At 52.1% G+C, this 27,687-nt stretch overlaps 1 protein-coding gene across 2 annotated transcripts in view; it reads left to right on the top strand.

Moving 5' to 3' along the window:
• LOC138582115 (trichohyalin-like) overlaps positions 1 to 27,350 on the top strand; it is a 137,288-nt gene extending 109,938 nt beyond the window's left edge. For both annotated transcript variants that reach the window (XM_069653097.1, XM_069653098.1), the window contains one exon: positions 25,994 to 27,350. In XM_069653097.1, the coding sequence (XP_069509198.1) occupies positions 25,994 to 26,951 (958 nt within the window). In that variant the 3' untranslated portion in view covers positions 26,952 to 27,350. The remainder of the gene's footprint in view (positions 1 to 25,993) is intronic.
• Positions 27,351 to 27,687: the final 337 nt, after the last annotated feature.

Below are 27,687 nucleotides of genomic sequence, written 5' to 3'. Positions count from 1 at the left end.
ACACTGCGAGGACCGTCCAGCTACTCACAGACCTGGGATTCGCCATAAATTACCCAAAGTCCCACCTGGTGCCGTCGCAGGTGGCCCTGTTTCTGGGAGCGAAGCTCGATACAGTGAGGCGCCTGGCGACACTGTCGGAAGAACGGACGAAGACCATTCTGGGCAAGGTGCAGCGCCTGCTAGCCACGGACGTGGCCAGGGTGCGGTCCATCAAGTCCCTCCTGGGGATGATGTCCTCTTGCATCTACCTGGTGCGCCTTTGCAGACTACGGATGCGCCCTCTTCAAGAATTTCTCGACGCCCGTTGGATGCAGGAGACGGGCACCTTCGAAGACAGGGTCCCCCTCAACAAGGTGTTCCGGCGGGCGATTCAGTGGTGGGGCGTTCGAGCGCACCTCACGGCGGGCAAGGACTTTCAGACGCCTGCGTACCAGGAGATGGTGACTACGGACGCCTCCCTGGAGGGTTGGGGCGCCCACACCGGAGATCTCCACGCAAGAGGCCTCTGGCTCCCGGAGGAGAAGCTCCTGCACATCAACATCCTGGAACTCCGAGCCGTGTTCTGGGCTCTCAAATCGTTTCTCCCGTCGCTCAAGGGCAAGGTGGTGCGGATCTTCACGGACAACACCACAACAATGTTTTACATACGGAAGCAGGGAGGCACCAGATCCCCAGCCCTATCTAAGGAGGCACAGGATCTGTGGCACTGGGCGGTCGCCCAGGGGATTTTCCTGGTTCCCTTCCACCTGGCAGGAGAAAGAAACACCATCGCCGACTCGCTCAGCAGGGAGCTGCGCGCGTGTCACGAGTGGGAGCTGCGCCAGGATCAGGTGGATCAACTCTTCCGACGATGGGGCGAACCCCAAATCGACCTGTTCACAACAGCGACGAACTCGAAGTGCCAGAGGTTCGCCAGCAGGTTTCCCCAGCCGAGAAGCATGGGCGATGCGTTCTCGTTCCCCTGGGACGGCCTATACCTGTATGCGTTCCCTCTGTTGCCGTTGCTGCTTCGACTCATCAACCAGCTCAAGAGGTCCCGGTGCAGGATGATCCTCGTCGCACCGGCGTGGCCGAGGCAGATCTGGTTCCCGGACCTTCTGGACTTGTCAACGTCCCCTCCCACCAAGCTGTCGGCGGACGCGGATCTTCTCTCCAAAGAAGGAGGCGCCATCTTCTACCACGACCCGGCGTCGCTGAACCTGCAGGCTTGGCTCCTGCAGCACTAGAGTTTGGAGGGTACGATATACCGGCCGACTGCAGTGAGGTTCTTGCAAAGGCCAGGGCGTCCTCGACTCTCAAATGCTACGGTCACAAGTGGAAGAGGTTCTCTATCTGGTGCCGGGCACAGAAGATCAACCCCCTACGGATTACGGCCCCTCAAGTGCTGCCGTACCTGCTATCGCTGGCAAAGGCTGGGCTAGCCCATGCCTCCATTAAGATTCATCTGGCGCCGATCTCCAGATATACCAGAACCACAGGACGGACGTCCCTGTGGTCCCATCGACTGGTAAAAGAGTTTATGAAAGGACTGTTCCGGTCGTTCCCGCCGGTGAAGGCCCCGGCGTGGGAACATAACGTGGTGCTGACCAGGCTCATGGGGCCCCCATTTGAGCCGATGCACTCCGCACCGATGAAGTTTGTGTCGTAGAAGACTGCATTCCTGGTGGCCATTACCTCCGCACGACCAGTGGGAGAGATCCAGGCCCTATCCTGCAAAGCACCGTACTTGACTTTCCATGTCTCGAGGGTGGTGCTTAGGACGCACCCCTCCATTATGCCCAAGGTGCCGTCGGACTTCCATCTTAACGAGCCCCTGGTGTTACCTGTTTTCTTCCCGTCTCCTTCCTCGCCGGCCGAGAGGACTTTGCACTCGCTGGATGTGGCTAGAGCGCTGAAGTTCTACGTGGACCGCACGAAGAGTTTTCGGAGGACATCACAGCTATTCGTGAACTTTGGACCTGTGAATCAAGGGAAGGCTCTCTCGAAGTCTTCCATTTCCAGATGGCTCTCCGGCTGCATCTTGCACTGCCACCGGTTGGCTAACCGACCGCTGCCAGGCCGTCCGAGAGCCCATTCGACCAGAGCGATCGCTGCTACTACGGCGTTCCTATCTGGTGTGCCCCTGCTGGACATCTGCCGGGCTGCTACGTGGAGGTCGACGCACACCTTCACGAGATTTTACTGCGTCGATCGGGATTCCAGGGAGGAGTCCAGGGTCGGCCAAGCAGTGCTGCGCAACCTGTTCGCTTAAGGTGAGCCTGGTGAGGAGGTAAGAGATGCTTAATGTTGAGTTTTTTGTATCGCTTAATGTTGAGCCTTTTGCCACCCCCCGTGGTTGTGCATGTGTGTACTGCTATGTATTCTTATATTCATGAGCATGTGAATCCATGCCAGACCCCAAGCTGGAGAAGGAACAAGTTACTTACCTGTAACTGTTGTTCACCAGCATGGGTCTGGCATGGATTCACATGCGAACCCTCCCGCCTACCCCTCAGCGGCTCTTCACTTGGTCATACTGCCACTTCACGTGCGACCAAATCTGAAGATAGCTGCCAGAGGTGGGGCTTAGGGAGATGGCAGTCATTGGCTGTGGTCAGTATGACGCAGAGATCAGTGATTGGTTACTACTACGAAAGACAGATCAGAAACGAAACTGATACTGATTTTTCTTTACCGAGGATTCCCAGCCTGACGACGGGGAATATTCATGAGCATGTGAATCCATGCCAGACCCATGCTGGAGAACAACAGTTACAGGTAGGTAACTTGTTCCTTATTTCAGTCTCCCCTCTCTCTTTGGCTTCGGTTTATTTTAGCGCCAACTTGCCTTTGTTGTTCGCACGTTTTATACATTTATATAACATAACAGACTAGAGGGAACAATTTATTTCTATTGTATTTATTCGACAATAAGGTTAGCGATTTCTAGAGCAGAAACAGATGTGAACAAGCAAACCAGTGATTGGAGCATTTTCAAGTAGGGTTAATAATAGGTTTGAGTAATAAATGACAAGGTTGTGATCTAGTAGGTGACGGGGAAAGATACCAGTCGGAACATGGACTGTGAACGAGGCAGACTGGCAATACGTGTTTAATACATGTTATGCAGATCGCATTAATTACATTGCATACAGCTCACTGCAGTGGAGAGCAATGTAAGGTGAAGTGGGCATCCGGGGAAGCGATGATTCCTTTTAGGTCTCTGGTCCCTTCCCATAGGTAGAAGGAACGTGTTCACATCACTTTGGTATGCCAATGCAATCGTGTTCTTGTGTTCATAAATTGTGTTAAGTTCACCTAAGTATATAGTGCCACTGGGCTCACCCCGATGTCTGGCCTTGCTGACCCTGGGGTTTCAGCTTTGATGGAAGGAAGCGGAGTGCCAGCTTAGTGGCTAGCCTCACTTATTGGAACCATTTTTTCATTTTTCTAGAGAGGATTAGGATTTTCTTTTAATATCAGAATTGCTTACAATGTATGTGTAAATGGTCACACATTCTAAATAAACAAGTAGAAGACCATGAAGTAGCAGCGATGCCTGGAAAGCGAGCTTTATCGGCTAATATAAGGCCCCTTTTCTAAGCACAGACAGCTGCTTTATCCTATTTTCCAACCAGCTTTTCCTTCACTGACCTGTTTTCAGCATCAACTAAAAATAGAAAGGAGAGACTTTTTAATTAAAGTTTATCTGTTAGTCTTGTCTTGTCATTTGTGCGCCCTGAGGCCCATGGGCATGTGGCGTGAAATAAGAAATAAAATAAATAAGTAAAATAAATAAAGTACCCCCTTTGCATTTCCAATGTCAGACATTTTTCTGTTTGTTTTCATACTAGTAAACTTGTTAATGTTTAGAGCACATTTTCCATAATAGAACCAATGCACCAAGTCGTAATGGCCTGGTCTTATGTTCACCACACCCTAGCCACACAAACTGATGCCGAAAGGAAACCAGCTCCACCCATCCTCCAGGCATGCCCTGGAATGAATACTAGTAGAACCAGAAGGATGTACATGCTGGACTCTTTAGGGGTAAGCAAGGCAGGAGCAGGAGTTACCCCCCCCCCCCCTTGGGTGTGCCTTGGATTCACTCGGGTGCAGTGGTAGAGTAGGCAGCACAGATGAACTCAGTCGGGCGGGGGGGGGGGTTAGAAGAGGCGAGGCCAAAGGTTAGTGTCTGAGGTTCGTCAGCATCCTCCCACATTCCTCAGGCTCACATTATCCACAGGTCCTCGTGCTAAAACGGTGGACTCTGGCTGGTAACACAGCAGGGCTGCGACAGATGCGGTGGAGTGCATGGGAGATTCTTCTAAGGAGCGAGTCTTGGAGTCCATCTTCAAGTGGGAACGTTTTGTGGCACAGATTCATAAAACTGAGTCTCCGGAATGGGATTCGTACAACAGAGTTTAGAGCAGGAGTCAGGACAGTGTCTCACTCTGCAGAGTCAAACCTGCCAACCTTCAGAAGCATAGTGAATGACATTGCAATGCAAGGTTCACGTGTGGGAGCAGTATTAAATAGCTAATTGCCTGGGTGCAACTGTACTGAATCACAATGACGACATGGCATGGACTAAGTAGGCAAGTCTGAGATTGCTCATACTAGGCGCTAATACTGATAGTACCCATCGTGAACCTTGTGGCTGTTAATAACTCTGTTAACTAAGACTGTTAGGCATTACTAGTCAGAAAGGATCACTACAGGTATCGTCACCTAATTGAACGCTGACATAGTAGCCTCATTGCACAACGGGGTTCTGTACTGAGTGTGCAGTGGCTTATAGTTCAGCCATCCGGCAAAGTTGTAATACAAAGAACATTTCATCTTATACATCTGAAAATGTTGATTGCTGGTCATATATCCTTACCCACACCCTGTACAGTCTGCCACTTCTTAAATATGGCCTCTTTTTGTGTTTTTTGGCTTCGCCCGCCTCACAAGTCTCTTTTCCATCCTTTGCCTGGCTCTTCTCTGTGCTATCCAACGGCTTCTTTTGTCGCTCAGGTCTTCAGGAATTGGTTGTCAATATTCTTTCCCCTAAACTGCACTTTCAATTATGCAAAAAAGAATCACAACCACCTTTTCTGAATAACAACCCAGGCCTACAGACTGCAAATACCTACGTAAATATCACACCAAGGGAGGCAATCATTGTCATCATTTTTTCTTATGATTCAACATCCTCGGAAAACCCCGTGTTGACTACACTACTTACCATTGGACACTGCGATTGAAATGGGGGAAAAGAAGGCACATTACCATGAACTCTCCTGTGCACACGAAGGTGATTATTAATATCTACTAAAATGGTACAATGGTACAGCTGTGTTCAAGGCAGCCAGGAAACCCTTAGGATGCCCCCCCCCCCCTTTCACCAATTCCACAACTAAAAGCCCTCCTTCTTCCCAGATAATCACTCTGCCCGCAGGCAGCTTAGGACCGCCTAATGCAGCACCACCCAACAGCTCTATCCAAGCTGGCCGTAATACCTCTCAGCCCTCCCCCTAAAGAATTGCAGAGCCATCTTCAATGTGAATACCTTGATTTCACGTTCGGCTAGCAAATTAATGCCAACATGCACAATTTTTTTTTCAGACTGCGAAATTGACTTCTTAGGTCTTCTACAAAGCAATTTCTCTGATAACTACACTGTAGTGATCAATTACTCCCACCTTACTGCAGGATAGCTGTTAAAACGAAGATGAACACATATAGTGGTGGATTAGCCCCTTCCCAGGACATCTTCCCACTTACATTATCACCACGCCTACTACTTCTACCTTTGATTTAATGCATGTAAATGTATTTTTACTCCCAATACAGCTCTGACTGTGGTAGTGATCTACGGACACCCAGTTGACTCTTCCACCTTTAAAGATGAATGGGTTCACTTCAGCTCAGAACACCAAATTGCTTCAAACTTACTCATCATGGGAGATTTTTATTGTCTGTTTGGACTTTTCTAAAAAAGTGACTCACTGACCTTGAAAGTGTGGCCAGCTGGACCTACACTCCAAGGGGCCATAGTTTAGATGCAACCCTTACTTTAACACACACTCATCTATCGAACATCCAAATAGGTACTCTCCCATGGACTTACTACCACCTTCGGCGTACCGGGCTGAAATTAAAAAGGAGAGTCCTTAAACTCCTTTCCTTCATCCAAGTTAGGTACCCTCCAAGTCAAAAGCTAGAAATGGGCCACTCTTTTCTGACACCTTTAGAGACCCTGTACTGTCCATTAGTCCTCTGCAGATACGGATCTCCAACCTTTCACCAAAAATATTTAACCACCCCATTAAACACATTTTGGTTGGACACAGAACTGGCTATATTGAAAATAAAAAATAGTGCGCTTGGGCATTGCTGGCAAGAGATTAGAACACCTGATGACAAAACAAAAACTGTGCACGTTTGAAAGGCAATATGCATCTATTAATAAACAAAAGACTTTGTGTATGAATGCATAACCCAGACCAACAACATGTCTGCCAAACTCAGGGTTTAAAAAAAATGTAGATCCCACTCTTCAATGAGCAGCCACTGCTACTCCCTGCCAGGTCCAAGCTGACCACCTCTCTGACTTAAGGGGCATTCAGCAAATCATTGCATGTTCCTCGAGATCTCCTGCTTCTCCAAGCCTGGCCCTGGACTGTTTAGCTACCTTCTTATGCTTGAACCTATTTCTCAAACTGATCTCACCACCATAGCCCAAAGGATGGAAGCCCCTTTGGAACACATTTCCCTGTGCCGTGCAAAGATGTTTGGAGAACAGTCTCGCATAATCTCCTGCGCAGACAATGTTGGTTGACTGATCCTTAATTCTCCTGATTTCTCGTGATAATCTGCATCATGCCATGAATACAAATAAAAAGCATCTGACCGCCCCAGCATTTCGGCCATCTACAGCATTGTTTCTGACTGAACACTACCCTCCTTGTTAAGATCCTGAAAGAGCAGGTAGCAGCTCATGAAGAACATTCAACTCAACCACTTTCTTCACAAGCACCAGCTAGGTTGTAGATCAAGCCCACTTATTGAATCCATACTTTTAAAAATACTTATGAGAAAACATCCTGAAGATCCTCATCAAAAACACCCATGCTATATTCATACGCCAACTCTATGTGGGCCTTTGATGCAATATCCATTTCACTCTGAGATTGATTCCTCCCTTCTAATTGGAAGTGGAGCTTTTTGTTTGCTCTGGTCCATACATATTAAAACCTACCTTACTTATTTCCAGGGTTCCCTGGGGGTTTATTCATTCGACATTGGTCTTTTATGCCCACCTCAACCCTCTTATTGATATGATAGATATGATAGATTATTTATAACGTGCTTAATACCCAGAGATTTCGAAGCACGGACCTGGGAATCAAACCTTTGGTGCCCCGTGTCGTCTTGCTTCCAAGGCGAGCACGTTGCCCCCGAGCTATCCTCCCGGGTTTACAAGAAACGTAGATCCCACTCTTATTGACATGAACACCTCTTTATTTTCTACATATACATGCTATTCCTACGACACAGATTGCATTCAAGCTTACTGGCACATTTCTGGATTACAGTGCATTCTCTTATGCCTTTGGAAAATTCAAGACGGATTAAATGCCTCAGAAACTGAGCTCATCTACTTTGATCCTTCTATCCCCCTTGATCTGGCCCACATCTCTCATGTGGACTTCCCATTCTCTCCACCACGGCAACACAATCGGAGTGATTTTTTTATGGTTGCTTTTCAAACAGATTCAAAAGATCACTAAGAAGAACAAGTTACTTTATTACCTGGTAACATTCTTTCGATGGGATGTTCCTCCGATGTATTCCACATCTTTGACATTGATTACCACAGCTGTGCTGCTTCGGAAAACTTTTTCGGCGTCCTTCGTCGATACGCTTGCTCGAGGACCTCCTCCGACAGTCGACGTCACCGGATGTTATATGTAGGACGCACGATGCCCGTAGCCTCAGTTGTAGTTTTTTCCCCCAGAACGTGTGGCACCAATCTCCTGCCAGTATTACTACAGAAAGCCTTGCGGAAACGGAAGCTGCAATCGCATAAGAAATTCTGTAGAGGGGCAGGTAGGGAGGGTACGATGTGGAATACGTCGGAGGAACATCCCATCGAAAGAACGTTACCAGGTAAGAAAGAAACTTTGTCAAGGATTCCACATCCTTGACAGACTCCCAAAGCAGTACCAACGTAAGGAGGTGGGAAAATAATGTAGACATTTTTAGAATGCCCAATCAAATTGCAGAATAGAGGACTGCCTTACCAAAGGCCAAATCTTGCCCATGGATAGAGTCCAGGGAATAATGTTTCACAAAAGTATGGACAGAGGCCCATGTGGCTGCTTCGCAAATATTGCGAATCGGAACACCCCTCTGTAGTGCAGTGGAGGTAGCCATACCCCTAGTAGAATGAGCCCGTAAGCCTACTGGAGGGTCCTTTCCCGCCAACCAATAACACTCAGATCGTCAAAATGATCCATCTAGACAAGGTTTGCTTGGAAACAGCCTGACCTAAACACCTTCCAGCGTAATCAATAAAGAGCTGATTGTCCACTCTGATCCGTGAGAGATAGAAACTCAAAGCTCTCCTAGGGTCCAACCTATGGAGCCTCTCCTCTTCCTTACCAGGATGTGGAGGAGGATAGAATGCCGGAAGAATTACCTTCTGTCTCAGATGGAATTCCGACACAACCTTTGGAAGAAAGGAAGGCTGTACCCTAAGGACAACCCTGTCCTTATGGAACACAGTGAAGGGTGGTTTGGCAGAAAGTGCCTGCAACTCACTCTGCGTGCGGAAGTAACCGCAACTAAAAATACAGTTTTGAAGGACAACAGTCTCAACGGACAAGAATGTAAGGGCTCAAACGGAGCTCCCATTAGGAACTTTAAAACCAAATTCAAATCCCATCCCCGGCACCTGGAAAGGCGACAGTGGAAACACATGAGTTAACCCTTTTAGAAACTGAGATATCAAAAGGGATTTTAAAATAAGAACATTCCTCAGACGAGCGCTTAAATATGGACAGCGGCGCCAGGTAACCCTTAATGATACCCACATGCAGGCTCTTGTGGGCTAAAGAAAGCAAAAAAGACAAAACCAACAGAATGGAACATTGGAAAGGATCCACATTCTGTACCCTGCACCAGTTGCAGAACTTCCTCCAATGGCAACGGTACAGGGATTTCGTTGCAGGCCTTCTGGCCGAAAGCAACACCTCCATCACGTCTTCAGGGAGATCCCAATCCTTATATCTCAGCCTTTCAGATACCAAGCATGAAGGCTGAGAGACTTGACCTCTGGATGGAGAACTCGACACCCCTCCCGTGAGAGCAGATCGTCTTGGTAGGGAAGACGACGTGGAGGGCAGATGGACATGTCTAGAAGGTCCGAGTACCACGCTCTCCTGGCCCATGCCGGAGCAATGAGGATCATCCGGGAACCGAACCCCCGCAACCTCTGCAACACCTGCGGAATGACGGGGACTGGAGGGAACGTGTACAGCAGTGGGAAGGACCACTCCACTACGAACGCGTCCCCCAAGGCTCCTCTTGGAGGAAATTCACACGAGCAGAATCTCTCGCACTTCCAGTTGACACTGGTGGCAAAGAGAATCACTTGTGGGGTCCCCCAAAGGGCGAAGATCTCCTGAGCCAGCTCACACTCTTGAGAGACCGTGCTCTGCCTGCTCAGAGCGTCTGCTGCCACGTTTTCGTCTCCGGCCAGATGAACTGCCGAGATCGAAATTTCCTGCTGGATGGCCCAGAACCAGAGCTGCATTGCCTCCCTGCACAGTGGGAGTGACCCTGCCCCCCCCCTTTTTGTCGATGTAGTGCATGGCCACTGTATTGTCCGTCATAATCAGGACATTCTTCCCCCGCACAGACATCAGAAAAGCCTTCAGGGCTAGCCTGACAGCCCGCAGCTCTAACAGATTGATGTAGAGTCTGGACTCCGACAGAGACCAACGACTGCTGGCTGTCATCTCGTTGGCATGAGCACCCCAACCCGTGAGGGATGCGTCCGTCACGATCGTCACCTCCAGCCATGGTTGCCAAAATGGTGCCCCTTTGAACAGATTTCCTTCGACGGCCCACCACAGAAGGTCCTGGGCGACCGAGGGCGGTTTACTCTGAACGGGTCCGACATCCTGCCGGAGAACTGCGACCACTGCATTCTGAGTGCCCAATGCAGAGATCTCATACGCAGCCTGGCCTCTGGCACCAGTAAAATGCAGGATGCCATGAGGCCGAGCAATCTCAAGAACTTGAACGCCGGGACACTCTGGGCACGTTGAAATTTGTCCACCATAAGCAGAATGTGGTGAGCCCTCACCTGGGGAGGCGAACACTGCCGCAGGGATGTGTCTAGCACTGCCCCGATGTACTGGAGCAGCTGGGTAGGTGTCACATGAGACTTCTTTAAGTTGAGGGAGAAGCCCAGCTTGTGAAGGGAGAGTCAGGTGACTGGTTGATCAGGGCGCGCTCTCCCGAGCAAGTCCTGGATCATCTGTAAATCATCCAGGTAGGGGTAGACATGAATCCCCCCCTTTCCTGAGATGCGCTGCCACCACCATCAGATTGGTGAAGACCCTCGGGGCAGAGGTCAATCCGAATGGCCGGACCCGAAACTGAAAACTCGAGTCGCCAGCCACGAACCTCAGGTACTTCCTGTGCTTGGGATGAACCGGCACATGAAAGTAAGCATCCTTGAGGTCAAGAGACCCAAACCAATCCTGAAGTTCAAGGGCCTGGAGGACTTGAGAAAGAGTAACCATCTTGAACTGGTCTTTCCTGAGGAGCTTGTTCAAACCATGCAAGTCCATGATGGGTCTCAATCTCCAGTCTTTTTTCGGAATCAAAAAATATGGGGAATACCATCCCTTTTTCCTCTCCGCTACAGGTACCAGTTCTATGGCAAAACAGAAAGTTGATGGCTGGAAGGTTTTGAATTAATCATAACCACGGGCAAAGCTCTGGGCAACCTTCCAGGCCATCGTTTTTCAGCCTGCCAAGCCATTACAGAAGGGGAAAAACCATATGCAAATCAGGCTTGGCCCTCCCCCAAAAGGGGCAGTCCAGCCCGAACTGCTAGGTCACATCCCTTCTGCACGAGACCACAAGCATCCCCAGACATGTTTCAGCCTTGTTGGGCGTCATCAGTGAGGAGTAGCTTAGGTCTCTAGGCCCGGCAGACTCGGGACCCACGTCTGGGCACACCCGTCCCACTCGGGGTGACTTTAGCAAAACAGAAAGTTGATGGCTAGAAGGTTTTGAATTAATCGTAACTACGGGCAAAGCTCTGGGCAACCTTCCAGGCCATCGTTTTTCAGCCTGCCAAGCCATTACAGAAGGGGAAAAACCATATGCAAATCAGGCTTGGCCCCTGCCCAGACGTGGGTCCCGTGCCTGCTGGGCCTAGAGAACCAAACTACTCCTCACTGATGAGCCCCAACAAGGGTGAAACATGTTTGGGGGTGCTTGTGGTCTCGTGCAGAAGGGATGTGACCTAGCAGTTCGGGCTGGACTTCCCCTTTTGGGGTGGGGCCAAGCCTGATTTGCATATGGTCTTTCCCCTTCTGTAATGGCTTGGCAGGCAAAGAACGATGGTCTGGAGGGTTGCCCCGAGCAATGCCAGTGGTTAAGATTCAGTCTAAACCTTCCAGCCATCACCTCTTTGTTTTTACCAGTTCTATGGCACCTTTCTCTAGCAGGGATAGGATTTCCTGCGCATGGAGCAGATCCGTACGCTTCAAAGAGCTTCCCCGGTGGATTGTCGTGAGGCCTCTGCCGGAAAGAAAGACAGTAGCCATGGGCTATGATCTCCAGAACCCACACATCTGAAGTAATGGCACGCCATTCGACAAGATGCTGCGCCATCCTTCCCCCAACCGGCGAACCATGGGACATGGCCTCATGATTGAGCGTAAGCGGCTGCGGCAGTGCCAGAGGGCAAGGAGGCAACTACCAGAGTGGCTTTGGCACCTCGAGTAACTTGCTTTCCACCTCTGGTACTCCTACGGTGGCCCCTTTCACTGACCGCTCCCCTCGATCTACCAAAGGAAGAGTAGTATCGAAAGGAGCCTCCCCTCCATTGCTGTCCCCTAGGCCGAAAAGGCGGAGGTTGACACACTGCATCACTCAAGGACTTTGCTGCAGCTTTGGAGGTCAGCAACCTCTCAAGGCTCTCGTCAGCCTTGCTGCCAAAAAGATGGACACCATCAAAGGGCATGTTGAAAAGCTGGGACTGTACATCAGGAGCAAACCCCGACTTCCGCAACCATGCAAACCTGTGCAGAGCTTTGGGGCTGAGAGCAGCTCGCCGGGCAGCCCAGTGCAGGAGTGACTCCCTGCCAGCCCATCCAGGGCCCCGAGTGAGTAAAATTGTTTTACATTTCTTTTTTTTCCAGCGCTCCGAGCGCGTGATGTGTTTTCCTCCTCCACCCTCCCCTTGAAGCCTGTTCCTGGTGCCCTCCCCATCCCACCTCCCTGACCGCCCACCCCCCCCACCCCCCCCCCCGATTGGCTCCTTCAGGTGTCCCTTCTGGACTGCCTGATGGCTGCTCTCCCCGCTCGCCTCTTTGTGCAGAGCTTTGGGGCTGAGAGCAGCTCGCCGGGCAGCCCAGTGCAGGAGTGACTCCCTGCCAGCCCATCCAGGGCCCCGAGTGAGTAAAATTGTTTTAAATTGTTACATTTCTTTTTTTCCAGCACGTGGTGTGTTTTCCTACTCTTCCCCCCCCCCCTCCCCTTGCAGCCTCTTCCTGGTGCCCTCCCCATCCCGCCTCCCTGGCCACCCCCCCCCCATATACTGATCCTCCTGAGCAGCCCCCTGCCCGGCAGCCCCCACGGCTAAGGGCCCCTTAGGGAAAGGGCGCCTCCCTCAGCTGCGGCTCCTGTTGGTGTCTGCAGGGGACGCCAGGCGCCGTTCCGCCGCTCCTTCTGGTCAGCTCCCCGGCCCACCCCACCCACACTTGTTCACTTTTTATTCTCGGTTGGTGTCCACAATCCACTGTGTTCTGAAATTTGTGCTAAGCTAGGGCTTTTTCCCCCACTCGCAGGATTCTCAAACTTAGGTGGCCTCTCCACTGGGTACCAAAAACGCATTACTGTGTTACTGTGTTCTGATATGTGGTAAACTAGGGCTTCGTCCACCCTCGCAGGATTCTCAAACTTAGGTGGCCTCTCCACTGGGTACCAAATACGCATTACTGTGTTACTGTGTTCGGATATGTGGTAAACTAGGGCTTGCCGCTCACTCCCTTTCCGCTTGATCTCGTCTCCCCGACCTCCTTTTCCATGGTGCTCTCTATCTCGCCTATCTTCTCTAACTGCTTCTCCATTGACTATCCTGCTCTCCTCACTAACTCTGGCAGGAAAAAGTTTAAAAAGGACATCCTGGTCTCCAACCCAGGCCTCCCTATCGCCGACACCTATACCAGTGCCTCTTCCAAGGAAACTCACGGACATCCTCTTTTTCGTGCCTTCGCCTGACCTATGGACCCTTCATATGGTCTCTGTGCTCTCTCCTTTCTCCTCTTCTCCCATTAATGGTGGCACCCGTTGGGATGTCCTCTTGGCCTCCTTCCACTGCTCTAAGGCCATTATTAATGTCTACGCTAATGGGACCGTCTTGGTCCAAGGCCCTCAGGCCAACCTTCACCTCTGATAGACGCTTCCCGCGCCTCATCAACTTCCTTTCCTCTCCTGCTGTCCACCCTCCTCTGTCCTCGGCTACCTTGCCTCCACCCTCCTTCCCTGCCCCGTCTTGTGCTCCTTCACTTCCGCAGGGTGTACCTCTGATCTGTACCCCTCCCGGGAAATCCTTCAAGGCTGGCAATCTTCTCCACATTGCCACTCTTAACTCTTGCTCTGCTGTCAAACATTCCTCTGACATCTGCGCCTTCTTGAGGAACTGGACCTTGACGTACTCGGTCTCACCAATACATGGTTCACAGCCAGCTCTGTCACCAGCTTTGACACACTCCTACCTGACGGCTACAAGATCCTCTCTGTGCCCAGGCCCAAACATTGTGGCCCTTATCTTCTCTGAGTGGATTCCTGCCACTGTCACTCCTACGCAGACCTACTCCTCTTTTGAACGCCTTGTCTGCCGACTCTCTCCCTCTCTCTCTCTCCTAGCCAGTCCCTTACTGTGGCTACTATCCATCGACCACCTGGTCAAATTTCCTCATTCCTCTCTGAGTGGGCGGACCTCTCCTCCCCACTCCTGTCCTCAAGCACTCAACTCCTCTTTCTTGGAGACTTCAACATCCACCTGGATGCATCCGGTCCCCCCTCTGTACTCTTTCGCGACCTCTGCAACGCTCTCTCACTCTCTATTCTCCCGTCTGGCCCGACTCATTCTGCAGGGCACACTCTTGATGCTCTGATCTCTTCTGACCTTCCCCTTTCTGTTCCTCTCTCCTGGAGTAATCACTTTCTCCTATCCTCCCACCTCACCTTCCCTACCCCACAGGCAAAGCCACCCTCATCACTGCCACCCTCCTTCTCGGTCATCTGACCCATGAAGCGCGTGTCAGTTGAGGCTTTCGCTGCCACCTTCTCGCCTCCCCCTCCCCCTTCCCCTTCGGCTGACTCCCACCCTGACACAGCCCTCTTCACGCTTCACTCTGCTATATCTGATACTCTTGATATCCTTGCCCCCGTCATGAGAATCTGCCTGAAGCCCAAAGCCAAATGTAACTCCTGGTATGACTCGGATCTCGTCACCCTTCAACGCAAGTGCAGGGTGGCAGAGAGGAAATGGCGTGCTTCATGTGCATCCTCTGACAAACTAGCCTGCAGCCTACTCCAAAGGCAATACCGGCTCTTCGTTCTCACCAAGAAGAGAGCCCTCATCCAAGCCCGCATTTCTGCGGCATCTAATAATTTGGCCGAACTCTTTAAAATCTTCAAGGAGCTGGCCAACCCTGCTGCAGTCTCTACCGCTCCTGTCCCCTCCCAGGCCCTCTGCACGGCACTGGCCTCTCACTTCATTTCAAAAACTCAGGACATCCTGTCCTCACTCTCCTCCTATCACCTCCCCCCTCTATTCCCTGCTCTTCCTCTGGTCCTTCTGCAGCCACCCCTCCTCCCTCCTTCTCTACCTTTCCCCTTTTTTCTGCTGACGAGGTTGAGACAAGTCCGATCTATGAAAGTCTTGTCAAAACAGGTCCACCCATGCGCCCCCAAAACCATCAAGGACCACATTGACTCCTTGGCTCCTGCCCTGGCTGACTTCTGCAATTACTCCTTCGCCTCTGGAGTCTTCCCATCCCCCCTCAAGCACTCCCTTGTGCACTCCCTTCTTAAGAAACCCTCCTCCGACTCCTCCTGCCCGGCTAACTATCGCCCAATCTCTATCACTCCCTTCCTGGGCAAGCTCCTGGAGAAACTGGCCATCTCCCAGCTTAATCTCCATGCTGAATCTGTTGGTAGTCTTCACGACCATCAGTCTGGCTTCAGAGCCGCCAGAAGCACGGAAACTGCTCTCCTGAACATCCGTGAGGACCTGCTCCTGAACCTTGACTCAAACACTCCTTGTGTTCTCATTTTGCTTGATCTCTCCTCTGCCTTTGATACTGTCAACCATACCATCCTGCTCAACCGTCTCCGTGATAACCTGGGTATCACTGTTCAGGCTCTGGCGTGGCTGTCCTCTTTCCTCTCCAATCGACCCTCCCAGGTCCAACTGGGGTCCTTCCTCTCTGAAATCTTTTTCTCTACCTGTGGTGACCCCCAGGGATCTAACCTCTCTCCCTGGCTGTTCAACCAGTACTTGGCACTTCTTGCCCACTGCATCGCTGCTCTCTGCCCCAATTTTCAGTGCTATGCGGATGATACCCAGCTCATTTCCGGGCTACCCTCGGCCTCCTCCTCTCCTTCCCTCTGATTGTCTTTCTACTATCCAGGAATGGTGTGACGCCAATGACCTCTGCCTTAATGCCAATAAAACCGAGATTCTACTCATCGGCACACCCACTCCCTCCTTCCCTGCAGCTCTCTGGCCGGCCTCTCTTGGCCCTCTTCCTGCTCCTACCTGCAAGGCTAATAACCTTGGGGTCATCTTCGACTCCACACTCTCTTTCTCTCATCACATATCTGACGTCTCTAAGAAGTCTCACTACCAGCTTCACCTCCTCAGAGGTATCCTTCCTTTCCTCTCCTTCCCCCAGAAATTCACTGTCTCTAGAGCCCTGGTTCTCTCGAAGCTGGACTACTGTAAGGAACAAGTTACTTACCTGTAACTGTTGTTCTCCAGCATGGGTCTGGCATGGATTCACATGCTCATGAAGATTCCCCGTCGTCAGGCCGGGAATCCTTGGTATAGAAAAAAATCAGTATCAGTTTCTTGTGAAGGTGTGCGTCGACCTCCACGTCGCAGCCCTGCAGATGTCCAGCAGGGGCACACCAGACAGGAACGCCGTGGTAGCAGCGATTGCTCTGGTCGAATGGGCTCTCGGACGGCCGGGCAGCTGTCGGTTTGCCAACCGGTGACAGTGCATGATGCAGCCGGAGAGCCATCTGGAAATGGAAGTCTTCGGGAGAGCCTTCCCTTGATTCACAGTCCCAAAGTTCACAAACAGCTGTGACGTCTTCCGAAAACTCTTTGTGCGGTCCACGTAGAACTTCAGCGCTCTAGCTACATCCAGCGAGTGCAGAGTCCTCTCGGCCGGCGACGAAGGCGACGGTAAGAATACTGGCAACACCAAGGGCTCGTTAAGGTGGAAGTCCGACGGCACCTTGGGCATAAAGGATGGGTGTGTCCTCAGCACCACCCTCGTGTCATGAAAAGTCAAGTATGGAGGCTTGCAAGATAGGGCGTGGATCTCTCCCACTCGTCGTGCGGAGGTGATGGCCACGAGGAAAGCGGTCTTCCATGACAGGAACTTCAAAGGCGCCGAATGCATAGGCTCGAATGGGGCCCCCATGAGCTTGGTCAGCACCACATTAAGCTCCCACGCCGGGGCAGGAGCCTTCACCGGCGGGAATGATCGGAATAGTCGCTTCATGAATTCTTTCACCAGGCGATGAGACCACAAGGACGCCCGTCCCGTCGTCCTGGTATATCAGGAGATTGCAGCCAGATGTATTTTGATGGAGGCGTGAGCCAGTCCAGCTTTGGCCAGCGACAGTAGGTACGGCAGTACTTGAGGGGCCGTAATCCGCAGAGGGTTAATCTTCTGTGCACGGCACCAGACAGAGAACCTCTTCCATTTATGTCCGTAGCACTTGAGAGTTGAGGACGCCAGGGCCTTTGCAAGAACCTCTCTGCAGTCGGCCGGGATGTCGTACCCTCCAAACTCTAGTGCTGCAGGAGCCAGGCCTGCAAGTTCAGCGACTCTGGGTTGTGGTGAAGAATGGCGCCTCCTTCTCTGGAGAGAAGGTCTGCGTCCGTCGGCAGCTTGACTGGTGGGGACGTTGACAAGTCCGGGAACCAGATCTGTCTCGGCCACGCCGGTGCGACGAGGATCATCCTGCACCGGGACTTCTTGAGCTGGTTGATGAGCCGGAGCAGCAACGGCAGCGGAGGGAACGCATAAAGAAATCGGCCGTCCCAGGGGAATGAGAACGCATCGCCCATGCTCCTCGGCTGGGGGAACCTGCTGGCGAACCTCTGGCACTTGGAATTCGTCGCTGTCGCGAAGAGATCGATTTGGGGTTCGCCCCATCGTCGGAAGAGTAGATCCACTTGATCCTGGCGTAGTTCCCACTCGTGGCACGAGTGCAGCTCCCTGCTGAGTGAGTCGGTGATCGTGTTTTTTATTCCTGCCAGATGAAGAGGCACCAGAAACATCCCTTGGGCGATGGCCCAATGCCACAGATCCTGGGCTTCCTTGGATAGGGCCGGGGACCTGGTTCCGCCCTGCTTCCGGATGTAGAAAATCGTGGTGGTGTTGTCGGTGAAGATCCTCACCACCTTGCCCTTGAGGGACGGAAGAAAGGACCCGAGGGCCCAGAACACCGCGCGGAGCTCCAAGATGTTGATGTGTAGAGACTTCTCCTCCGGGAGCCAAAGGCCTCTTGCGTGAAGATCTCCGGAGTGTGCTCCCCAACCTTCCAGGGAGGCGTCCGTCGTCACCGTCACCTGGTGAGCTGGAGTCTGAAAGTCCGTGCCCGCCGACAGATGGGAGCGGGTACCCCACCACCGGATCGCCTGACGAAACATCTCGTTGAGAGAGATCCTGTCCTCGAAGCTGCCCGTCGACTGGATCCAGCGGGCGTCGACTCCTGTAAGGGTCTCATCCGAAGCCTGCAAAGGCGCACCAGATAAATGCAGGAGGACATCATCCCGAGGAGGGATTTGATAGATCACACCTTGGCCATGTCCGTGGCCAGCAGACGCTGCACCTTGCCCAGAATGGTCCTGGTCCTTTCCTCCGAAGGCGAGGTCAGCCGCGCCACTGTGTCGAGCTTGGCTCCCAGAAACAGGGCGACTTGCGACGGAACCAGGTGGGATTTTGGAAAGTTGATGGAGAATCCCAGGTCCGTGAGCAGCTGGACAGTCTTCGCAGTGTGCTCCACGGCGAGCTCACTTGTCCTTGCCCGGATGAGCCAGTCGTCCAGGTAGGGGTAGAGGTTGCTCACCTGTAGGCGCAGCCGCGCCGCCACCGGTGCGAGGCACTTGGTGAACACCCTGAGTGCCGACTTCAATCCGAACGGGAGGGCCTTGAACTGGTAGTGCCGCCTTTGGACCACGAACCTGAGGAACTTTCGGTGTCTTTTTAGAATGGGGATGTGGAAGTACGCATCCTCCAAGTCCAACGACGACAGGAAATCGCCCTCCTCCAGCTGTCCCAGCACATGCTGGAGGGTGACCATACGGAACTTCTGTGCCTTGATGTACTTGTTCAGTCGTCGTAGGTCCAGGATGGGGCGCCATCCTCCTGTCTTCTTTCTTACGAGGAAGTACCTTGAGTAAACTCCGGAGCCCCGAAGCCTCTTTGGGACGAGCTCGATGGCACCCTTCTTGAGCATCGCCTTTACTTCCAACAGTAGTTGAGGGACGTGATTTTCCTTACTGGCCACGGGTGGAACGCGAGGGCACTTCTTCTGAAACTAGAGGGCGTGCCCTTGGGCCAGGGCGTCCAGCACCCAACGGTCGGTGGAGATGGACTCCCACACGCTGACGAACCTCGCCAGCCGGCCTCCCACAGGGGTGCTTCGGCGGGTGCCCGACCCCACGGTCGGTTCAATCTTGTTTGGAGGCCGCCTTGCCTCCTTGACCTCCTTGTCGATGACGACGGGCACCACCTGACTTGCCGCGTCCCCTGTAGGCTTCCTGGGACGAAGATCTTGCCGCTTGGCGGTAAGTGGAGGAGCCACTGCCAGATCGCTTGGAGGCACCTTGTCTGCCTCCGTAGCTCCGAAAGGACGGCCGTCATCGTTGGAGCACTCCCAGTGCCCGGGCAGTCTCTGTGTCTGTCTTGATGGCCTGAAGGGACTCATCAACCGCCTTTCCAAACAGGTTGTTCCCGTCGAAGGGCATGTCCAGAACCTTGGTTTGTACGTCCTGGCGGAAATCCGTGGCCTTGAGCCATCCTCGTCGTCTCAAGCAAACGCTGTTGCCCAACTGACGGAAACCGGTGTCAGCGATGTCCGTCGCCACCGTGATGGCGTGGTCCGAAGCAATCTCCCCCTCCTGTAGGATTTCAAGGGCCTCAGCCCTTTTGGCGTCCGGAAGGAAGTCTAACAGAGGGGCGATTTTGAACCACAACTCCCTGTCGTAGCGGGCTACGATAGCCAGGGAGTTGGCCGCCTTGATAGTCGTCGCTGCGGATGAGATATTCTGCCGTCCCATCGTGTTTCTACTTCCTGCCCTCGCCGTCCGGCGCGGAAGTTGATGTCGAGGCCGATGCCCCCCCAGCTTTCTTCTTTGCCGCCGCCGAGATGACCGAATCCAGGGTAGGTTGTGCCCGTAGGCACAAGGGGGCAGCGCCGGGGACCCGGTACTACTTCTCGTACCGGTCCCTCTTTGCCGGCGCCGTGGCAGGGTTCTTGAGGAGGGCGAGCCCCTCATCCCAGATGTCATCAAGAAGCGGTACGGCGAGGACAGTCTTCCTTTTAGCCTCGCGCCGTTGGTAAAGGAACCCTTCTTTCTTCTTTTCTTCTGGGCAGAGCTGAAAAAGCTCGGATGCCCTGGAAATCATGGCATGAACGGATCCAATCTCGTCGGGCGGGGACGCCCGAGCAGGGGGCGACGGGGGACACGTCCCGTCGTCGCCCCCGTCATCTGTACCTGTCGTAGCCGTGTCCGTGCCTGTATCATCCCCGTGGGTAGTAGACCGGGGGGAAGGCAGAGCAGGCCGCAGAGGTGGGAGAGGTGGCGTAGGATGCGTCCTCCTCCTCTTATGCGGTGGACTCTCCGAAGGTCCTGGCTCCGGTTCCCCCGTCGGGTCTGGCTCAGGTACCTCCGTCGGGGGAAGGGGCAACCTTGTCCTTAACTCCGAGCATAAGGACTGAATCGCAGACAAAATGGCCACCGAGGTGTCCTGCGGCGCCGGAAACGACGGGCGCGAGGGCTCTTGAGGAGCCTTGTCGGCGACACCGTCACTCTCGTCGTCGCCCTCGTTGGGATCCCTCCCTATGGGCTGGGCCTCTTGCACGACTTCGATGAGCTCTTCTTCAGAGGTCGTGTCCGTATCCACGATGGCCACCAGCCCCTCCCCCACCTTTTCCAACGAGGACTTCGTGGGGGTCTTCTCAATGGGCCTGAAACACGACTCCCTCCGCGGTGGCAGGGAGACTCTGGGTCCTGAGGGCGCCTCCACTGGTGTAGCCTCCACAGGCTGAGCCAGGGCCGCTGCGACATCCTCAATCGAGGTCTTAGCAGGGTGAATTAAGGCCATCGCCACCTTCTGGACACCTGGGGCCTTCACCTTGGGGGGAGGGTCCGAGCCTCGCTCCCCCTCTGCCGGAATCTTCGAGATCGACCGGGGCCTCTCCAGAAGCCTCGCCGGGTTCTCGGACTTCCTCTTACCCGAGCCAGAGCATTGGCTCGTGGTTGATGGCGCTGGGGAGGATGCGCCCTGCCTGGCAGCCAAGGAGCCCAACCATTCGGCACTCCCGGTGCCCGCGGACTCGCGGTGCTTAGCCTTTCGTTGGGCCACCGTCGCCGGGGCACCCTCACAGGACTTAGAAGACCGCTCGGACTTCTTTTTCTTCTTCTCGCCAGACAGGCTCTTACCTTCCAGCCAGTTGGCGAGACGGAGGTGGCGATCCTTCCTGGTCCACTCCGACATGTTCCCACAAAACGCACAGTCCTTCTCCTTGTGCGTCTTGTCCTCATGGAGACGGTAGAGGCATAACGAATGCTCGTCCTCCTTGAAAACATTCTGAAGCTGGCATCCAGGGCAGGTCCTGAACAGCTTCCCGGGCGTCGAGCTTCCTTTCTCCTGGGCCATGTCCGGGGTAGGCCTCGGAACTTCTGGAATCCTCCAAAAGCACAACTCGACGAAATCTTCACCCTTGAGGGGCGTAGAAAACTCCGAAACGGATCCCCGTTGATCAGATGTAGAAACGGTGGAGCTTGAGGCTCTATTTAACCGAAAAATGAGAAAAATCTCCCGAAAAAGCGCGAAAACGCAGCAAAAGCTCAAGAGCTACAGCACGAGGACTCCCAACACTTGAACGTGCGGTAAAAATCTGAGGATGGCTGCCGGAGGCGGGGCTTAGGGAGAGGGCAGTCATTGGCTGGGGGCAGTATGACCCAGAGACCAGTGATTGGTTACTACTAAGAAAGACAGATCAGAAACGAAACTGATACTGATTTTTTTCTATACCGAGGATTCCCGGCCTGACGACGGGGAATATTCATGAGCATGTGAATCCATGCCAGACCCCATGCTGGAGAACAACCTCTATCTGAATCTGCCTGCCTCTACTCTCTGCCCTTTGCAACTCATCCAGAACAGGACTGCGAGACTTGTCCTTGGCCTCAAGCCCAGGGACCGTATCTCTCCACGACTGAAATCACTACACTGGCTCCCAGTGACTGCGAGGATTAAGTTCAAAACCCTCTGCATTGTCCACAAGGCCTTCTGGGGCCTCGGGCCAAAATACCTTCAACTCGCTCTTCCTAAATATCTTCCTAAAGCTCATCCACCTCCAACTCCCTCAGGGTCAGCCGCTTCTCCAAGCAACGAGTTGGGGGTAGATCTCGCTCCGCAGCAGGGGCCTCCCTCTGGAACAGCCTTCCTGCCTCCCTGAAACTTGGGGAGAACCATCTCCGGTTCCGGAAGCACCTCAAAACCTTCCTCGTTGCCTCCGCTTTCTCTCCCTCTCTCCCCTGTTAATATTACTGAAACTGCACTGAATCTGCAATGGGGCCACTTACCTATCGCGGCCCAGCCACTCTCCCCTGCACTGCCTCCCTGGAAACACCTGCACTGTGGGACTGTGTCTGTATCCCTACAGCCCCTCCTCCCAACACTTGTCTGCACTTATTTTGCACTTGCCACCAGCTGGCCCTTATTATTTATCTTGTTCTACTAAACCTGTACTGCACTTCTCTCCTTTTCCCCCTTGCACTTTTCCCTTCCCCGCCACCCTGCACTTGCGCGATCTGATTGACTCCTGGCCTAGTAGGATCGTTGTCACTCTCCTTGTTCCCCCCCCCCCGCCCTGCCTCGTCGCGCCTTGAAACACTTGTGTATAGGCACGTTATAAATGCCATATCATATATCACGGTGCTCGCCGCCATGGACCGGCTGACACAGTCTGCCACGTCCAGACCCAACTGAACGGTTTCACACATGGCATTCTTGTCATCCTGAACGAGGGCAAGAAAACCATCCCGTTCCTCCCCTTCGGGAATATGTTCAGCCGCCAACGACACACAATTCCACAGAGTGTGCGTGAATCTTGCAAGGGCACAAACGGAGTTGGCTGCCTTTAAAGCCATACTTCGCCCAGCCATCAAAGCGTTTGTCGTCCCCATCAGGAGGGATTGTAGGGTACGTAGCCTGCTTTGCTGGGGCCGTAGCCACCTGCACCACCAAACTCTCCAGAGTAGGGTGCGTAGACAAGTAGCAGGGGTCACCACTGGCTGGGCGGTATTTTTTCGGCAACGACTTATTCACTGCCAGGAGACTCTCTGGAGCAGTCCAAGCCGCTGCCACCCTTCTTTGTAAAGCCATATGAAATGGCAACACCGGGTCAGTGGGTAGACTTTGGTCCAAGATATCTGTCAGGTCATTCTGCAGAAAATCCATAGGTGGAGCAGACCACCCCAGATACTCCGTCACTCTCGACATGAGGCGCCTGTACGAGGAGTCGGCATGTGTACCAGGCTCAGGCCTGCTAAACTCACCCTCCGGGGAGGTATCAAGACCACTTGCATCATGTAAAGATTGACGAAGGTCTTCCGACTGGCTATGACCAGACAACAGGTCATCAGAAACCTCAAGAGGCACAACCCTCTCTTCATCAGACCCTTCCTCTACCTCTGAAATGTACTCCAAGGGTTGGAACAAGTCCACCCTGGGAGGAGGAACAGAGTAAGGGTCAAATATAGGCCGCACAGACTTGCTGAGTGCCTTTCTCGGAGCTTCCACAGCTCTCCGGGGCACCTCTGGCAAATTTTCCTCAAAGGGCGCCAAGGGGAGTGGCGTCGACCGAGGCGCCGACTACTTCGACAACGGCTTCGAGACCGGAGCCCCGAGTGTGTCCTTCGACGGCCTTGGCGCCGATGGCCTCGACGACTTCCTCGGAGCCTCGAGCAAGTCCCTCAACGGACATGGCACCGACGGCGTCCATGCCTTCTTCGAAGGCCTCACAGGCTCCAGCGGTCTCGACGGCGTTGAGGACCGGGATCGGGCACGGTGGCGATCATCCTTGTCCGATCGGGACCTCGATGGTTCCCGATGACTGCGCCGACCGCCCGAGCCCGAAGGCGTGCGAACGGTGGCTCTAGCGCATTCCCTGCTGGCTTCACTCGAAGGCGCGGACGGAACGGTGCATTGAGATTCGACAATCGCCATCATCTGCCAGCGGAATTCATCCCATTCGGCTGGCGACAAGTGTTTTGTGGGACAAGCCACCCGCCGTCTGGCAGAGTCCTGTGACATGGACGGGGAAGGCAACCGGTGACGGCGCTTCTGCGAATACCTCGAAGAGGCAGAAGAATGCGGGACCCACTCCTAGAACGAGACCCCCCTGGACTTACGCCGACGCGGAGAGTCGCCCCTCGAATCGTCGTTCAAAAGTCCAGTGGATTTCGACTTATGGGTTTGGAAACCCTACCTACCGACAGCTTCTTCTTCTGCTCCTGCAAAGCCTTCAACGTCAAAGACTGGCATTCGTCGCAGTCATCGGTGGTGTGGCTCTCGCCGAGGCACCAGACGCAGATGTTGTGCGGGTCTTTAAGTGACATCTTGGAACCGCAGTCCCGACACTTCTTGAAGCCCGACTTCGGGGTAGCAGAAGATGAAGACATCTTCTCGTAACAACAATAGAAGAACCGATTCAACAAGAGAACCGAAGCGCGCCGAGATTTCGAAGCGAACATGTTCGCAGAAAAAACGGAACTGAGGCTACAGGCGTCGTGCGTCCTACATATAACATCCGGTGACGTTGACCGTCGGAGGAGGTCCTCGAGGGAGCGTATCGACGTCATCGACACAGGACGCCTACGCCGAAAAAGTTTTCCGAAGCAGCACAGCTGCGGTAATCAATGTCAAAGATGTGGAATACGTCGGAGGACACAATCCCCTCGAAGTGCCACTTCCAACACCATATTCTGAAGCACATCCCTTCCTTTTGACTATGTCCCAGAGCGTACAAGTAACTTATGAGATGCTGGTGTAGCCCTTAGACTATTCTCTGCAGAAAGGTTCATGCACAAGAGCTATACCTGAAACTAAAATGTAAATGTTGGTTATAGTGCTTAAACATAGAACCTCTGTTTTTTCTTTCATATGGACAATCCTAGTGTTTAACATTGTCTAGCATCTTGTTGCTTTATACACTATGGCAAATTGTAACACAAAAAGTCTGTTCTGCCTAAAGATGTGAATATGATGTTCTTCCTTTTTTATCACATGTAAATAAACACATGCTCCCTGAGTAATAAGGGCACACAAAGAATGATTTAATCTGCTTTGTTATCTATAGAGAAATGCGAGTTCATGTTTTAGTCCTTGCAGGTTTGGAATAGGGTGATTACTTTCAAATATCACTACAGTTCCTTCGAAATACTACATTCCACATTTTCAGAATGGGTTAACTTTTGAACGGCGGTAACCACCCCACTTGTTATACACTTAGACTATTGTAACAGTCTCTACCAGGTCATCGAATGGCCAAGAAAGTATTGTCCCCAGGATGTTTTAGATCGTCCAATTCTCTTACCATTGTATCATTCACCAAAAAGAGATGGGAAGGAAAAGCAAAGCACCAGACACTGCTGAAGCTTCTGTTTGTAAGCATCTCCCATTCGCCCTCAAATCCAAGATGAATTATCTCTGCTTCTGTAAGAAACTGAGAACTCTTCCGGTTCAAAAATAGTTTGCTCTCCCTTGCTGAATCGCTCCTGCTCAATTCAAACCAGTTCATGTGTTTTGTCCCTAGTCCTTGCCCTTTACCATTGATTGCACTTACTATCAAATTTACTGTTAATCCTGCACTTTATGCCCTCTTTATCCAACCCTGCACGTACTGTAACATGCCCTGTTGGCTAACCTTGCACTTACTATAACATGAACCATGCTCTTCTCCCTCTTTTTCCTTTGTACTTGCCTGATCTGAATTTCTTCAAATCTTTGGAAGACCACTTGTTCTTTCCCTCTTCCCTTTGCTTTGCGAGTGTCACATAGCATCCTTAGCGCCTTTTAAATCAGCATTAAATAAAAGCATCCTGTACTACTCTCAAAACTACTCATGCTGACAATTCATTCAATGGTAGATGCAGTTGATGTTTATGTGAAGCCTTCCAATGGAAGGTACTTACTGTCAAATGTTCTAAATATTATTTTATTTTATCTTGCAGAATCGGGGCTAACTTTGAAAAAGTTATTCAAGATTTCATGCAATTTGAAGGAAATGTGCCAGTAAAATCAATGTCATTGCGTGATCATGTCAAATCTCTGAAGGAAGTCGCTGATGCAGTAGACCAAGATAACAGAGTAGCTAACTATGCCGGAGTCACTGGTGCAACATTATCTGTGGCTGGTGGCATCATAACTCTATCTGGTGCTGCCTTAGCTCCATTTACTGGTGGCGCCTCGCTGGTAGCCTCCGTGGGAGTAGGAGGTGCTTTTGCAGGTGGCCTCACCAGAGTTCTTGGTAGTGTGAAAGAAAAACTGGATCAAAAGAAAAATGAGAAGCGAGTAGATGAAATCCTAAATTCATGTCTGCAGACCCTGGAAGGAATGGAGTCTGACTATATTGAGGTATGGACGAAAATGGAAGAACTGGAGAAGAAAATGCAAGAACTGGAGATGGAGATGGAGCAGCTCAATTTGAAGTACAGAGAGTTCATACAGGAACTAAAGCGTAGGCTATCAATGTTTGAGCCAGCTCTGAAGGCCGAAATGTTCAAAGTGGTTTTAAGATCTATCACGCATCTGACAGCGAGAATATTATCCAGAGTGATGGTGGAGAAAGTGTCCCAGGAGGTGTCCCATGTGGCTGCCACAGAAATAGCCAAACAAGTGGCCGAAGAGATGTCTAAAAGGAGCACCAGCTACTGGTCTTATGAAGCCATCAAGGAATTCCTTACATTTTCGAGCAGAGAGGTTTCCAAAAAGTGGTATGTGGACGTGGCTAGGACTTCTGCTGTGGCATCTGGGGTGGCAGCAGCAGTCTTCCTACCCTTTGATGTAAAAGATCTCCGTCAGGAGGCCACTAACCTAACAAAAGGCGCCAAGTCAGAAATGGCAGAGGAGATTCGGAACGTGGCACATCTGCTTCTGAAACTTACCTGTACATTTGAAGAACTTGTATGAGACGGACAATCTGTCTTAGTGTATTGAAGGTTTATACAAGATATTATGTATCTTCAGTCTCTGCCTTGCATGAATTTCATATTCAACCTATAAAGAAAACTTGCCTGCAGTGGCAGCTCCTCCATAATGGGCAATGTGGCGGTTACCTGCCACGTAGAATAAGGAAACCATCGACTACGACCTATGAAACCCCTGAGATGGAAGAGAATGCAGTTATTTGATAGATGACTTTTTGCTAGGCATTCAATGGACAACATTTACGTTTGGGCACTGTCCTAATGGAGGCAAATGCAATTTGAACAAAGGGCATGCTTCATTACTGCGATTATAGGTGTTCTCATGTTTAACACTGCTGCAACATGTTTTAATCAGAAATCAATAAACCTTATACATAAGCAACCAGCAGTGCTGTAAATGGGCTTCGGCCAGCCGGGGCCGGCAGTCTCCAGAAAGTGGGGCTGAGCCCGGGGCGCCCGGTCTCACCACAACATTGGCGTGACACATTATCCCGCTGCGGCTGCAGCCGCGAAGGGAAATGCGCCTGCCATTAAGTCAGACAAGCTGACAGAAGTGCCAGCCAGCCACAGCTGTCAGTCACTGTAAATTGCTCTGGTGACCAAAGGAAGTTACCGTGCATTTGGTTCCCCACCCCACTCTGCAGGTCGCCAAGGCGTCTTTAACACTCGGCGAACCTGGGGATTCCTAGACATATTTCCAGGTTTATAAAAGATGGCAT

The sequence above is a fragment of the Ambystoma mexicanum genome, chromosome 3q, assembly GCF_040938575.1.
Source record: "Ambystoma mexicanum isolate Mex_15411 chromosome 3q, UKY_AmexF1_1, whole genome shotgun sequence".
NCBI lineage: Eukaryota > Metazoa > Chordata > Amphibia > Caudata > Ambystomatidae > Ambystoma > Ambystoma mexicanum.
This window is presented reverse-complemented; position numbering and strand designations above follow the sequence as displayed.